This window comes from Myiozetetes cayanensis, unplaced genomic scaffold, assembly GCF_022539395.1.
Source record: "Myiozetetes cayanensis isolate MyiCay16 unplaced genomic scaffold, myiCay2020 scf1, whole genome shotgun sequence".
Classification (NCBI taxonomy): domain Eukaryota; kingdom Metazoa; phylum Chordata; class Aves; order Passeriformes; family Tyrannidae; genus Myiozetetes; species Myiozetetes cayanensis.
The window spans coordinates 96294836-96308334 of NW_026086604.1; the positions used below are offsets into that span (position 1 = coordinate 96294836).

The window sequence follows — 13499 nt, forward strand, 5'->3', positions numbered from 1 at the left end:
TTTACGTGAAAATTAATTATTCAGTTTCTCTGGAATAGAAGAGGAAGAACAGTTGAGTCTGGATGGAATTTATCAGACTGTGAACTAGCTGTGCTGTAAATAAAGCAAGCTGGACTGGGCTGCAGAGGAACAGCAAAATGTTTATTCTGTGCTGCATTGCCTATAGAACATTCATAGGCAGCAGTGTCACTGACCTTTTCTTTTTCTGCTCTGCCCTCAGTCTATCCACTTCTAGCTCACACCAGCATTGCCCCAGAAAACCAGTCATCAGTAGCATTACTTTTGCCTCAATCCCCCTCCGGTAAGATATTTCAGAAGGCAATCAGCCCACCTGGGAAAAAAAAACCAAAACACAAAAGTGGAAAATACATTTGTGCCTAGGAAATAAAAACATTATATTTGTACTTGGGACTTGGACACACCAGGCTCTCACATGCTTCTCTATCTGCCTGACCACCCTTTGTTTCCTAATCACTTGCAGATATAATCACTTGCAGATATAAATTTGGTTATGTGCATGTGGTAGCAATGTGCATGGAATTCACAGTAATGTTCACAGCATCCACCTCTGGGAACTGTTCCCTTATGCTTGCAGTCAGGAACATATGTTTTAAGTATATAGTTTGAATAGAAGTTTTGTTATTTTCCTTTGAAGTTGAAAAAGAAAATTGTTTCAATCAATGATTGTCTCATCACTTAGAATGTAGAATTAGGTCGATAGGAAGAGCACAGGTGTGTGTGGGTTAGATCCAGACTCACTATGGGAACTTGAGAGATAGCTCTTCCATTAAACACTCAATGAACCAGCAGGCACTGAAGCTTAATTTCAGTTCATACAGTGCTGTAAGATATTTATTTGCCATGTGTTGTAAGAAGTGCAAAGTAACTTTCACAAATCCTGAAAGTAAAAATGGATTTCTCTTGCACAACTCAGTAAGAAGTCCTTGGTGCTCTGAGTATTTTTTCCAGCCACAGATGGGATTTTGCCATTTTAATAGTTTCTATTCCATAATGCTTATTTTGCGCATTAACAATTATTAACTTTTCATCAGTGTCTCCATGGATTAAACAGTCCGTAAGTACACATTGACAGCATGGAACATTATGGACCCTTAACATTTAAAATGGGAAGGGAGGGAGCTTGTGTGTCATCTCCTTGCTCCCTCTCTTTCACAAACTGTAAGTTTTAATGGCGGTTAACACTAGACCACAGCACTTCTAAATTAATGATATCCCTGCAAATTCTAATTGGTATTCTAATTAGTTTGACAATTCTACTAATTAAGAACATTAAACTTTTTAAGAAAGTCTATCTTTTTTGTGTTGTCTTTGGTAAAATGGAATTGAGGATATAAGGGAGCTTGAACTGCTACTTCAGAGAATTGCTGATAATTTAAAAAAAAAAAAAACCAAAACATATTTGGGGAGCATGTAGAAATATTTAGAAATGGTAGTTAAATAAGAAGGATAGACCCTCTGAATTACAGGACATTGTAAATGATAGAGAAATGGATTTAAAAAGTGAAAACTGCAAATCCGCAATACATGGCTGAAAGAGGTTTGCCTTTTGGAAATACTGATTTAACTCAGGTGCTATACGGATTTTAGTACATTAGGCAAACTGAGACATTCTTTTGTTTGAAGAAAGATCATTTTTCCAAATTTTCTTTCCTTTCAATATGAAACAAAAGTGAAGAAAAGAAATGTGTTCTATGATGTAAAATTTTCAGTAAATATTTGTTTCATATCAATCATTTTAAAAAGAAATTCCTCTGGTTTTGATTTTATGTATTATATGATTTTCCAAAGAAGCATCCTTTTGAATCCCATTGAAATTACTTCAAGATATTAGTTTTCCTAAATATCCTGTTCTCAGAAAGAAATTTCACTGTAGTGCACTTACTACACAAAATTTTATGCCAATAAATATACACAATCTTCTGAGAGAAAATATTTTTCTGCGTTTTTTTGGTTTGGCTTTTTTTGCCACTTTATGCTACAAGGTCAAACTGCAAATATCTTCTTCATAATCAAGATTTCTATTTCTACGGGTGTAAGAGCATTTGCACAGAGTCTCTGCAAAAAAACTCATTAATGTTAGCTTCTGTCACAGTAATCAAATTAATAAAAAACTGAAGGGAAGGCAATATTTACTCCAAACCTCACCAACCTGAGCCTCAGAGATTTCACTCTTCCAACACCCAGCTTTCAAGACATAGCGCAGGAACTCTGAATCTCTCAGGATTTGGCCCCATGCTGTAACGCCAAGTGTATTTCCTCCATTGCCTCACCACATCACTACAGCACTGCCACTATTCACACTGTTCCAGTTACCATCTGCTGACATCAGCTGTCTTCAACATTCATAGCAAAGTACCCTTTTGAGATAAATTTTACCTAGATGGAATTACATAGCAAGATGTCTTACAGGTCCAAATGAAGAATGCAGAAGCCAGCATGTCTCTCTACGAAAAAAGTGCACTTTAAATTTCAACCTAAGTCATGCATAAAATTCCTGAATACAAGAATGAAGCCCTGAACATACTATTCTTCAGAATACGTGCCTTTGAACACCTTGTAAAGTGCACTTTTTTTTCTCTCCTACTAACACTGCAGTAATAAGAACTGAAGTGCAAGAAATATTTCTCCAAAAATAGAAAATTAATTAAAGATGATCAGAAAGAAACCAAAATAAGGCCAGATACATCAGATACATACTGGTTTACACTACAAACAATTCCTTGGAAAAAAACAAAACAAAAAAACACCAAAACCAAAAAAAAAAAAAAAAAAAACAAACAAAAAAAAAACCACAAAGATTCCTAACTTGCAAAAATATATCCATATTCAGTGCAGTTTCTGCTGACCGCTGATAGTTTCAGCATTTTGCAAACTATGCCCTGTCTGAACTTTTCCTAGTACTTCAAGAGCTTAAAAAGACAGACTTCCAGTAAGGTCACATGAGACAGGTAGAAATCTAATACAGCAACTAGCATAACAGAGGGGAAACACAAGCAGGATTCGGGCTCAGCAATCCACACTTTCTTCTTAGGAAAGGGAATGTGGCCAGAAAGGAAGGCCTTTTGCCAAAGTTCTAAGTGCATTCTGGCCATAGTTCTTTTGAACTATTTGGAGCTTCAAACCAGTCCTCAACCAGCCAAAGGACTGAAATGAAAACTCCAGGCTGCCAAAAGATTTGCACATCCTGTAAGGTGAGACCACTTGGCATAGTTACCTTCAAAACCAACACCGTGTATTCAGACAGGGGCATGAAGCACTGATTTTCATGACTGGTGGACAAGGAAGCTGGCAAGCTCTGGGGTTTACACAACTTCTTGAAGTTTACTTAGACGTAAGACATGGTAATTACAGAGACTACTGTTTACTTCGTATGGTATTTGAGTACATGATAACCTCACCTCTCCTTACAGCAGATCACAACTTCATTTGATTTTGGCAAACTTGACTGAGTGTTTAGACAACGCTATTTCTGAGAAGGTGTCCACATATCTTATAAAAAACACTATGCAGATGTAAGCAAAATCCCCTCTTGAGCTCTATTTTTTTTAATTGTATACTTGAATAGATGGGAACCATCGATTTCTTCTTAGTTCTCCTCTATGTTTGGCTAAGAATCTAAGAAATTTACATCTTACAATATCAGTGTGTCTACCTGTCCAGCAAATTTGTTGAAAAACACATTGAAATGGGTTTTTATAAAGACAAGAAACATCAGTTACTCTAAAAGTAGAACTGCAGCTAGAAGTAATAGAATTTTTCATTCATCACTGAAAAAATTGTTTTTTAAATATCAGTTTTCCAAAATGATTTGGGGAAAATATTGTTACAGTCCTATCTGTATCCAGCATAATTTTACAGCTGAGATGAAAGCTTTCTCAGAAGCTTGGGGATTGAATCCAGAAAACAGTTTTATAAAGTCCTGTTCTATTTGCAGTTTAATTCCACCACCAAATCTCCAGGACTATCAGAGGAAAATTGATCCTGTGGGTAAAAGATCTCAAATAACCCAGCTCCCACAATCAGCTGTGACAAAGTTTGTGTCTGACCCAAAATGGGATGGTCAAGATCCTCCAAAGTCCATCTCCCACTGTCTTGAAATCAGTGCAAGAAGCAAGAAGGCGAGATGATTCACTAACTGTACTCTTCATTTAATCTCCTTTTGAAAAATAATTTCTGGAGTGTTTATCAAATAGACATTGGGCTTTTGATTACTCCTAATACTTGCATTGAGCATTTTGAGTCAGTGGGAAAAGTTCAGGATTGGTGCTGTAAGATCCTTATGCCTCCCTTTTCCTCTTAGAAAGTAGCATTTCCCTGCTTCATAGCAGTGTTATGAAGATAAACATTTCATTTTGGCACTAGCTTAGGTTTGTTTATTTTGCCTTTTTTTTTTTTTACCCCATGTTACCTTTCTTTTCAGGAAATATCTTCAGGAAAGATCTTCAGTAAGGTTTTTAAGTACATACATCATTACATGTTGCAGATGCTATTTGGCAATTATGGATGCTAGGAGCAGTCAAAAGTGTAACACATATTTCAAAACGTAAGGGAGGTCATAGTTCGTTAACAGGTTGGTATACCTGATTGCACAGCTTTTCTACTTTTTGAATGAAAATTTAGTTATCTTCATCAGACCAGAATCTCAGGAAGAGCCCTGTGCAAGGAGGGTTATAAATTCAGATAATAAAAAGCAAACCAAAGGGAGCATATATTTCCATTATAATAAGCCTGAGTCATCCTGCTCCACACTTAAAATTATTTCATAAAAACAAGAAGTTCATCTGAGTTGTGCTGATGGAAATGGCAAGTTCCCCTCATAAAGCAGTCCATGGTCTACGGCAGCATACTGGGCACACAGAGGCAGAAGAAAGCTGGGTCTTCCCAGGCAGGGAGGGACACACATCACTTCAGTCCCATGGTGTGCTAGCTGCACACAGGATAGGCAGCTGGCATGCTACATGCATGTGGCACACTGATCTGTTCTTTTTCTCCCAACAGTTCCTTTTGTAGGAGCACAGTCCTGCCTTACCAGAAAGTCCCAGTTCGGACCAGTCTGATACTCACTGGGATTTGCAGACCAGAGTCCCTGCCCAAGATACCATCCTCTTTGTAAAACAAAACAAAAAAAAACCCAAAACAATGTAAATAAATAAACCACACACACATACACACACAAGAAAACACCAAAACAAAGAAAACCCAAATGAAAATCCCAAAACCACACACACACACAAACCTGCCAAACAGGTATTCTCACCTCCTCCTGAGCATTATACTCAGCAGCAAACTGGAGCCACTGTTTTCCTCACTGTAACCCATCTATTTGCCCCTTGTGGTCTAGCTTTGCAATTTAGGATGCACTAGACATACATTTTCTGCTAGTCTTGCTCCCAAGGCAGCAGCTAACCAGATGTTTGGGCTGTGCATATGGGTGCTATGAAAGGAAGGCAAACTCACATCAGATCATGAGTGTGGGAGAGGAAGTCTGGCATCACAGGACTGTCACTATGACTAAGATGCAGTGATGTCCGGTGCATACATTTGAAAGCTGAAAAGAAAAAGATTCAGCTAACTTCTCCTTCCAAACAGTTTGCTGATGCCCATGAAGTCCCATTGCTCCCAGTGAACAACCAAGACTACCACACTTCAAAATGTTCCTGAGTTCCTTAATTTGATGCAGTTTTCCTGTTTCAGCAAAACAGGATGATATGGGCCAGTTAGAAGAGGGTGGGAGAGAATGATGAAAAAATGTAAAAAAAATTTTAAAAAGAAAAAAAAAGAGAAAAAAGAAAAAGTGTAGAGACATTCACAGGGGTTCTGATGATAGCATATTGAAGTTACTTGAAAGAATCCCACTGATTGCAGCGCACTTTGGGTCAGCACCCCTGATGCACCATGGAGACTGTGCAGTCCTTTGAACTCAGTATTATTTCAGTGAATCTATTAATGACTCAATATTATTTCAATGAATCTATTAACATTTGGTTGTGTTAAATGTACTATAATAATATTGCATTTGAAATATATTCACTTTTAATACAAAACGATACAGTCTGGGCACAGGAAAAAATTTGCAATAAGCATTCAGTAACATATTGGGTGCTGTGCACCCATTCTATAGAGTGCATTTTACTGTATTTTGTGTATTATTCTTAAAACGCATTCACAGTAGACAGTAAAGCAGCAGTTATCGGGTATGCTGTGAATGCATATTAACAGCAGTACACATTTGCATATCATGGATCCATAATACAAAATGCGTAGTAAAATCCTTATGAAAAGTTATTATGCATGCAGAGTAGAGGCTTTTTAAACCTTGATATCTCAGCTATTTTGTTTCTCCACTATTTATTTGAAAATATTAAAAAGGTCAAATGATGGATTATGAATCTGCAAAAATGTAATGTTACTACTACAGAGGGAATCCTTCAACAGAAACTAATTCATTTTGGGGTTTATTAGCAGCATGAAAGCCATTCAGAAATGCATTTGAGCAGTTTTAAAAAAATAACCAAGTACTTCAATAAGAAAAAATGATGGAGACAATATTTTTGTAAAAATGTGTTTTGGAGGCTGGTTGATACAATTGAAAATTTTGTTGGTACTTCCCTTAACATAGGACCACTACAATGTCAACCTTTCCTTCAAATTCTCAAAGTATTTTTAGTATGTATTGAAATGGGGTTTGGATACTCAGGACTTTTCATATTTAGGTTAGGACCTTTCAGAATATAATTCTTAATACATAAATTCCTATTTAGAATAATGGGATTCTTCCCTCTTGTCTGTTACAGAGATTGCAATATTTGTGATAAAATTAAGCAAATGTTATGAATAGCACAGGACTTGCTCCTTTTGGACACTTTCCCCGTAAGTTTTAACATCTTTGTCACTTCAAATAGATTTTCCTTAATAGATAAAAATTAAAAAAAAAAGAAGAAAAAAAAAGGAAAAAAAAAAAGCCAGCGCTCTGTATAGAATGAGTGATCTGATACGTCTCACTTCTTAAAAACAAACAAATAAACATGGTTTGGGGTGAAGACTTTTTTTTTTTTTTTTAATGAAAGTCTCTATAATCATTATCATTTTGTACATCACATGCATGTAGATGTATAAAACAACTCTCCACACACACGTGTTTTTCTGCTGCTGCTGCCTTATTTTTTGTTCCTCTTTCTAATAAAATAAAATCCAAACAGATTTAAATGAAACTTTCTGGGGAAAAAAAAAAATTGGATTGAGGCTGAGAACATTAATGCCAAGCTTGGGCCCAATGTGAATTAAAGGAGATGAACCCTTCAAAAACAGGATTTATAATGGAAACGCTGACATAGACCCATAACAATAGCAGCTCTGCCAGGGATTATTTTAATACTAAAAGCATATTCCACCACTCATTATTTTAAAATAGAGATTACTTAGTCCCAAAAAAACAGTGATTCATGATAACAATAAAAGCAAACTTTAAAAAAATGTTTCTAAGATGACAAATCATTCCCCCTGTAATTCTCTTGATATTTCCACTTCTAAAATAAATTAAAAAAACCCCACACAAACCCCAAACACAGCAAGGTGGAGTAGAGTTTGCCATAAGCTCCATGGCAAAGCTGAGCTAAGAGTCTTTTGCAGCTTCATTTAACAGTGTTTTGCCTGTGGAAAGAGACAAAAGGGTTAAAGGAGGAAAAGCAGGGAGTACAGGAGAGGCGGCTGACGGGAGAAACAAGGGCATGAAGAAAGGAGCAGCCAGGGATGAAAATGGAAGAGTAGGGGGAGAGTTTTAGGAGGAGGAAAAGCAGGTTTCCAAAGGGAATAACTCAGTTTCTAAAGAGATTTTGAGGAAGCATTCACAAAAAGGCCGGGCAGACAGAGAAAATTTGGCAGAGGGGCAAACTCCTCAAGCATCCAAAGTTACACCTGTGAGCAGGTGCACCCCAGTCACATTGCAATGTGCCAGGGCAGGACAGGGACCAGCGAGCTCTGCCACACGCTTCTGAAAAAAAGGCACCAATCTTCATGCTGTATATCCAGTTTTCCGCAAACGCTTATTTTCTTTCGGCAATGTCAAAAAACACCAAGAGATGTGAGGGAAGGATTTCTTATAGACGGTGAGAGATTTGCTCCCATTGTCATGTGCTCTGGGGCAAGAAGCTGCGCTCAAAAAGTCCCCACAGCTGAAAAATCACTCCCAGCAGCATCACAAAAAAACCCACTTTTTGTGACTGTGCTATGCGTTATAGCACCAGCATTACTTCCCCATTTCTGCCTTTCTTTTCTTGCCTTTTCTTTTTTCTCCCTGGGTACCAGGTGCACTGAAGGGACTCAGATCAGTACAAGACAGCACTTCTCATACAAACAGTACTGTATTAACAACCACAGGGCAGCTGTACCTGTAGGCAGGGATAGTACCAAATGTTGGCATTTCTACCCATGCAGTTAGGCTGCTAAAATGAAGCAATTACAGTGGAAATGCACCTACTGTATGTGAAATGCTGGTGCGGATTTTTTTCTTTTCTTTTTTTTTTTTTTCTATCAGTCTAACCTTCTGTGTTGATACATGAATACTGGTACCCACTTAGAGGGATGCCAGATGATCAGTGCAGAATGAAGGTCCCAGGAGAAAGGCTCACGTGGTTTTCTCTGCCCTGTGACGTCACTAGCAGATGGCATGGGTACCAGCTCTGGCAGTTGGCATCAATGTCACTTTTTAGAGATCAATGAGATAGTGCAGATATACACAGATCTAGACTCCAGGAGACGATGCGACATTCAGACTGAAAAGATTTGGAAGGCAAAAAATGAAAACTGATTGTTGAATGAAATAAAAAGCTAAGGTAATACAAATAAAGATATATTTCAGTTGGTGCTGGGTGTGCATGCAAGTGTTTAAAGATACAGTATCATTGTCTTGTATTTTGTGTATGCTATTTACTGTCTAATAACTCCTCCTAACATTTTATTCTTCTGAAACAATTACAAACTTTCATTGCTTTTATGTAATATTGCAAGTGTGTAGAAATACTGATAGAGTAAGTCTTTGACTGGGGTTTTTGTTTAGTTTTTTTCTATTAAAAAAAGTCCCTGCATTTGCTTTGCTTGTCTCTTTGAAGACCATGGGATCCAAGCTTTTGCTGCTCCCAAACTGCAAACAAAAAAAAACAAAGTAACTGGGAAAAGGAAATTATTTTTCCATTCCAGACTGGATTCTGAGCACACGTGCAGAATTGCAGTCAGAATCTACAGACCGCTCCTGTCAGCTAAGAGCTGGAGGAAGACATCTGAGCCTCGCAGAACATAAACACTGCTATAGCGTGCAGGGAATTTTTTCACCTCCCCCCCTCCCCCCAATTTATGGGGAAGAAAGAATAAAAGAGAAAAGAAAAAGAGAAAAAGTAAATAAGTTGATTATAACTAAACAGATAATATCAATTAGAATTTTTGCTTGGAAAAGGGAAAAGAAATGGCAGGGGGATTTTATTTCCTAACTCTAATCCAAATACACTTAGGGTTAGATAATTCTGATTTTTGTCTTAATATGAAATAATATGTGAATTTAATATAAAACATTAAAGAAACTGCTTTGTTTTTCATTATGTTACAAGCTGAGTGATCGTGGGAGATGTTCCATTATTTTTTTCTTCTCACCCACTGCAACTTACTGGAGTTTAATATCTTGATACATAAAGGAAGAAACATGGAGGGAAAAAACCCACAACTTTGAGATATCAGTCAAAAAGTGATTTTAAAATACTAACTCTCAGGTGATAGAGATATGGTACTTTGAATTTTAAGGCTGTACTTGCTCTGCTAATTTTTCCACACAGGGGAATTTGGATTAATGAAATTTCTGTAGTGCTTTATCGTGTTTTGCTTTTCTTTGAATTCCATCATGGTGAGATTTAGAAGGGGTTGTTTAAAAATAAAATAAATGAGCAGGGAGCTAATTGTATATTTTAAATATTGATTTCCTCTATATTTATCTGTGAGAAATGTGTCTTTACAGTTGTAAAGGTCCAATGTTTTGAGTGATTTCAGAATTCTTAACAGCTTTTATGTTTTCAAAAGTAGTCATTTGCAACTGGCATTTTATGCACGAAATATAGATTGTGCATTTATATACACACACTCTCATATACAGAGAGAGCATACTCAGACACAAGAAAGGTGCATGAGACTGTGTGTGTGAGTCGGGAAACTTTAAAAATGGAAATATTTAAACATTGTACTGGCATTCTTTCAGGTGATTTAAGATTATAGAACCATGTTAACACTGCCATTTGATGAGTCTGTTGTAATGCCAGAATCCCAGATGTGTAGAAAGTTTTCAAGAGAAAGTGATGACCAAAAGCAAATGAAGAACCCAGAAAGCTTTTCAAAGCAGATCGTGCTCCGAGGAAAGAATATTAAAAGATCTCCTGGAGAAGACACAGAAAAAGAGGAGGAAGAGGAAGAGAGAGAAGAAGAGGATGAGAATGGCTTACCTAGGCGAAGGGGCCTTCGGAAAAAAAAGACAAGCAAGATAAGAATGGAAAGGATCAAATTCAGGCGACAAGAAGCCAATGCTAGAGAGAGGAATCGCATGCACGGCCTTAACGATGCCCTGGACAATTTAAGGAAAGTGGTCCCTTGTTATTCTAAAACACAAAAACTGTCCAAAATAGAAACGTTAAGACTAGCCAAGAACTATATTTGGGCTCTTTCTGAAATCCTGCGAATTGGCAAGAGACCCGACCTGCTCACCTTTGTCCAAAACTTGTGCAAGGGTCTGTCCCAGCCAACTACAAACTTGGTGGCGGGATGCCTGCAGCTAAATGCCAGAAGTTTCCTTATGGGCCAGGCGGGTGAAGGCACCCATCATACCCGCACGCCCTACTCTACCTTCTATCCCCCCTACCACAGCCCAGAGCTTGGCACCCCCCCAGGGCACGGGACTCTAGACAACTCCAAGTCCATGAAACCTTACAATTACTGCAGTGCTTATGAGTCCTTCTATGAAAGCACTTCCCCGGAGTGTGCCAGCCCACAGTTTGAAGGTCCCTTAAGTCCCCCCCCCATTAACTATAATGGGATATTTTCCCTGAAGCAAGAAGAAAGCTTGGACTATGGCAAAAATTACAATTACGGCATGCATTACTGTGCAGTGCCACCCAGGGGTCCCCTTGGGCAGAGCTCGATGTTCAGGTTGCCTACAGAGAGCCACTTCCCTTACGACTTACATCTGCGCAGCCAGTCTCTCACCATGCAAGATGAATTGAATGCGGTTTTTCATAATTAATGAGGAAAATGAAAATAAACAGTGGTCATTCACCTCCCCATCTAATTAAGAGCAAGCAGATGCTTGGGCACTGCGTAATTGGCACAGTTCTATTTAACATGTTTACTAGTTCCTAAAGTGTGTTTCAACTATTGTGGGGATTTTCTATGTATTAATAAGCCCTTTCTCTTTTTCTGATCAGTATTTTTCCTTTTTTTCTTTTTTTTTTTTTTTTGTCTGTAATCATCGTGAGATTATATTTCCTCACCTAGGTTATATTTTCCTCCCTTCTTCCTTTTTATTTCCCTATTTGCTTGATTTGTTGAGCAGTGTGTCTGAACAATATTACTGGCATAAAAGCATACACACTGTGTAAGGTCAATGTCTATTTTGATTGTACAGTAATTATACAAATGCATGTTATTGAAATCAGATTAATAAAAATATGTATTTATAATTGGAAGAAAATATATATAATGTATTTGAGGGGAACTGGATTAAAAATATTCAGAATTTTAAAGAAATTATCTTGGAACTGATATGGGCTTGCAATACGCAGAGGTGAGAGTGCAGCAATATTGAAAGCTATGCAAAAAAAAAGGCCAACAAACAAACAAACAAAACAGGTTTTGGGTTGTTGTTTTTGGGTAAGTTAAAGAAAAACAATAATTGTCACTGACGTTATTCAGCCTGACTTTAGAGTGTTGCTGACAAGGGCCACATGCTAATATTTAGATGATGTTGTTAAAAAATTGCCTCAGTTGTTTTGATCATATATAATCAGCACTTTTTTTTGTATAATTCTGACTTCAGATGTAAAGATTTGTTATAAAAATGTATAACTGTGGTTTCTCACTACGTACTTTAAATGCAATTAAACATAGATGTTTCCACTTTTAAAATACATCTATTAGCTGCAATACTGTATTTTGTCTGACACTTATTATTTCACAGTATACAGCTGCTTTTGGTCTTACCTACACAGCTTTATTCCCAGGACCCCCATAGCGCTCAAGTCCAGGGATGGAATTCACAAATTACCAGCGTGAACCTTGTGCTATTTTCGGAAGGATGTATTAGCCAAGAAGCAGACCCAAAATATCACAGAAGTAGCTGTGTGCTAAATGAAACACTGGTTAGAGGAAGAAGGTAACTTTATGTCTCAGGGAAATGCCAGATTTCACACAGGAAGGGGCCCTGAGCCAATAAGCAGGACACTAGCTGCCCCTCCAGCTCCGGCTCATGGAAGAGTGGCAGGAGAGGGAGAAGTGTAAGAAATGCAGAGAGGAGGACTTCCTGGACATTGCTAAACTTAGTCTTGACTAATAAACAGCACCAGTAAACTACAGATGCGCCTGCAACCCATATTAGCTCAGCAGCTACAGGGTCCCTTACACCTTAAAAGGGTTGAGCTTAGTTGAGCCTCAGTCATTTTCTAACCAGTCAGAGATATTTACCTGTAAGCTCATGAGTAATAAAAAGAATAAAAGTTGACCTAAAGGCCAACAAACTTTAAACCTCTGAGTGAACAAGATCTCTTTATTATAACAGATAAATAGCAGCTACCTGGCAAACGAAAATACTCTGCTGTGAACCAAGAGTGAGTAATTTTTAAAGGCAATATAAAAAGTGCAAATTCAACATGCAAGTCAGAGACCCCTGGCTGAATCACAGTCTGGGTCACAGTTTGTTCATGAGACATCAGTCTCAGAGCCTCACTTGAGAGTGCAGTTTGACAAAGAGGGCGTAAGACAATTTTTCCTGATAATTTACCTAATTTCACAAGCGAAACTGGTTGCAAACAGTCTGCTCCATCAAGCATTGCAGCTCCTTCAGGACAACAGCAGTCTGACATTCATCTCCTCTAGATAAGACCAGGGTCAGGAACCATGGAAGGTACAAGTAGCAGTTTTATGCTTTGGATGAAAGGTGATGGTGATGACTGTCAGCTCAAGAGCATCCCCAGTTGTTTTGCACTGAATGTAGGAGGGTCTTGGGAACAGAGAAAATTATAAAATAGATTGCTTTTGCTGTGATTCAGAATTATCTGATATTCAGAAAAGCACGGAAAGGTAATGGGAGAGAGAAGGGGGAAGAAGCCAGTCAATGAGGAGAAAGCACGCAGTCCTGGGCATAGATTCCTGCACACTGAGAAATACCAGTATATAACAAGTAGCTATAAGCAAGTGGGCCCAGAAACAGGGGATTATTTGAAGAGGGAGCAGAT

General features: G+C 37.9%; 1 protein-coding gene across 1 annotated transcript; it reads left to right on the plus strand.

Moving 5' to 3' along the window:
* The first annotated feature begins 8635 nt into the window (after nt 1–8635).
* NEUROD6 (neuronal differentiation 6) lies at nt 8636–12015 on the plus strand. Its single transcript, XM_050325259.1, has 2 exons — nt 8636–8852; nt 10259–12015. The coding sequence occupies exon 2, from the start codon at nt 10280–10282 to the stop codon at nt 11291–11293; it is 1014 nt and encodes a 337-aa protein (XP_050181216.1). The 5' UTR covers nt 8636–8852; nt 10259–10279; the 3' UTR covers nt 11294–12015.
* Nucleotides 12016–13499: the final 1484 nt, after the last annotated feature.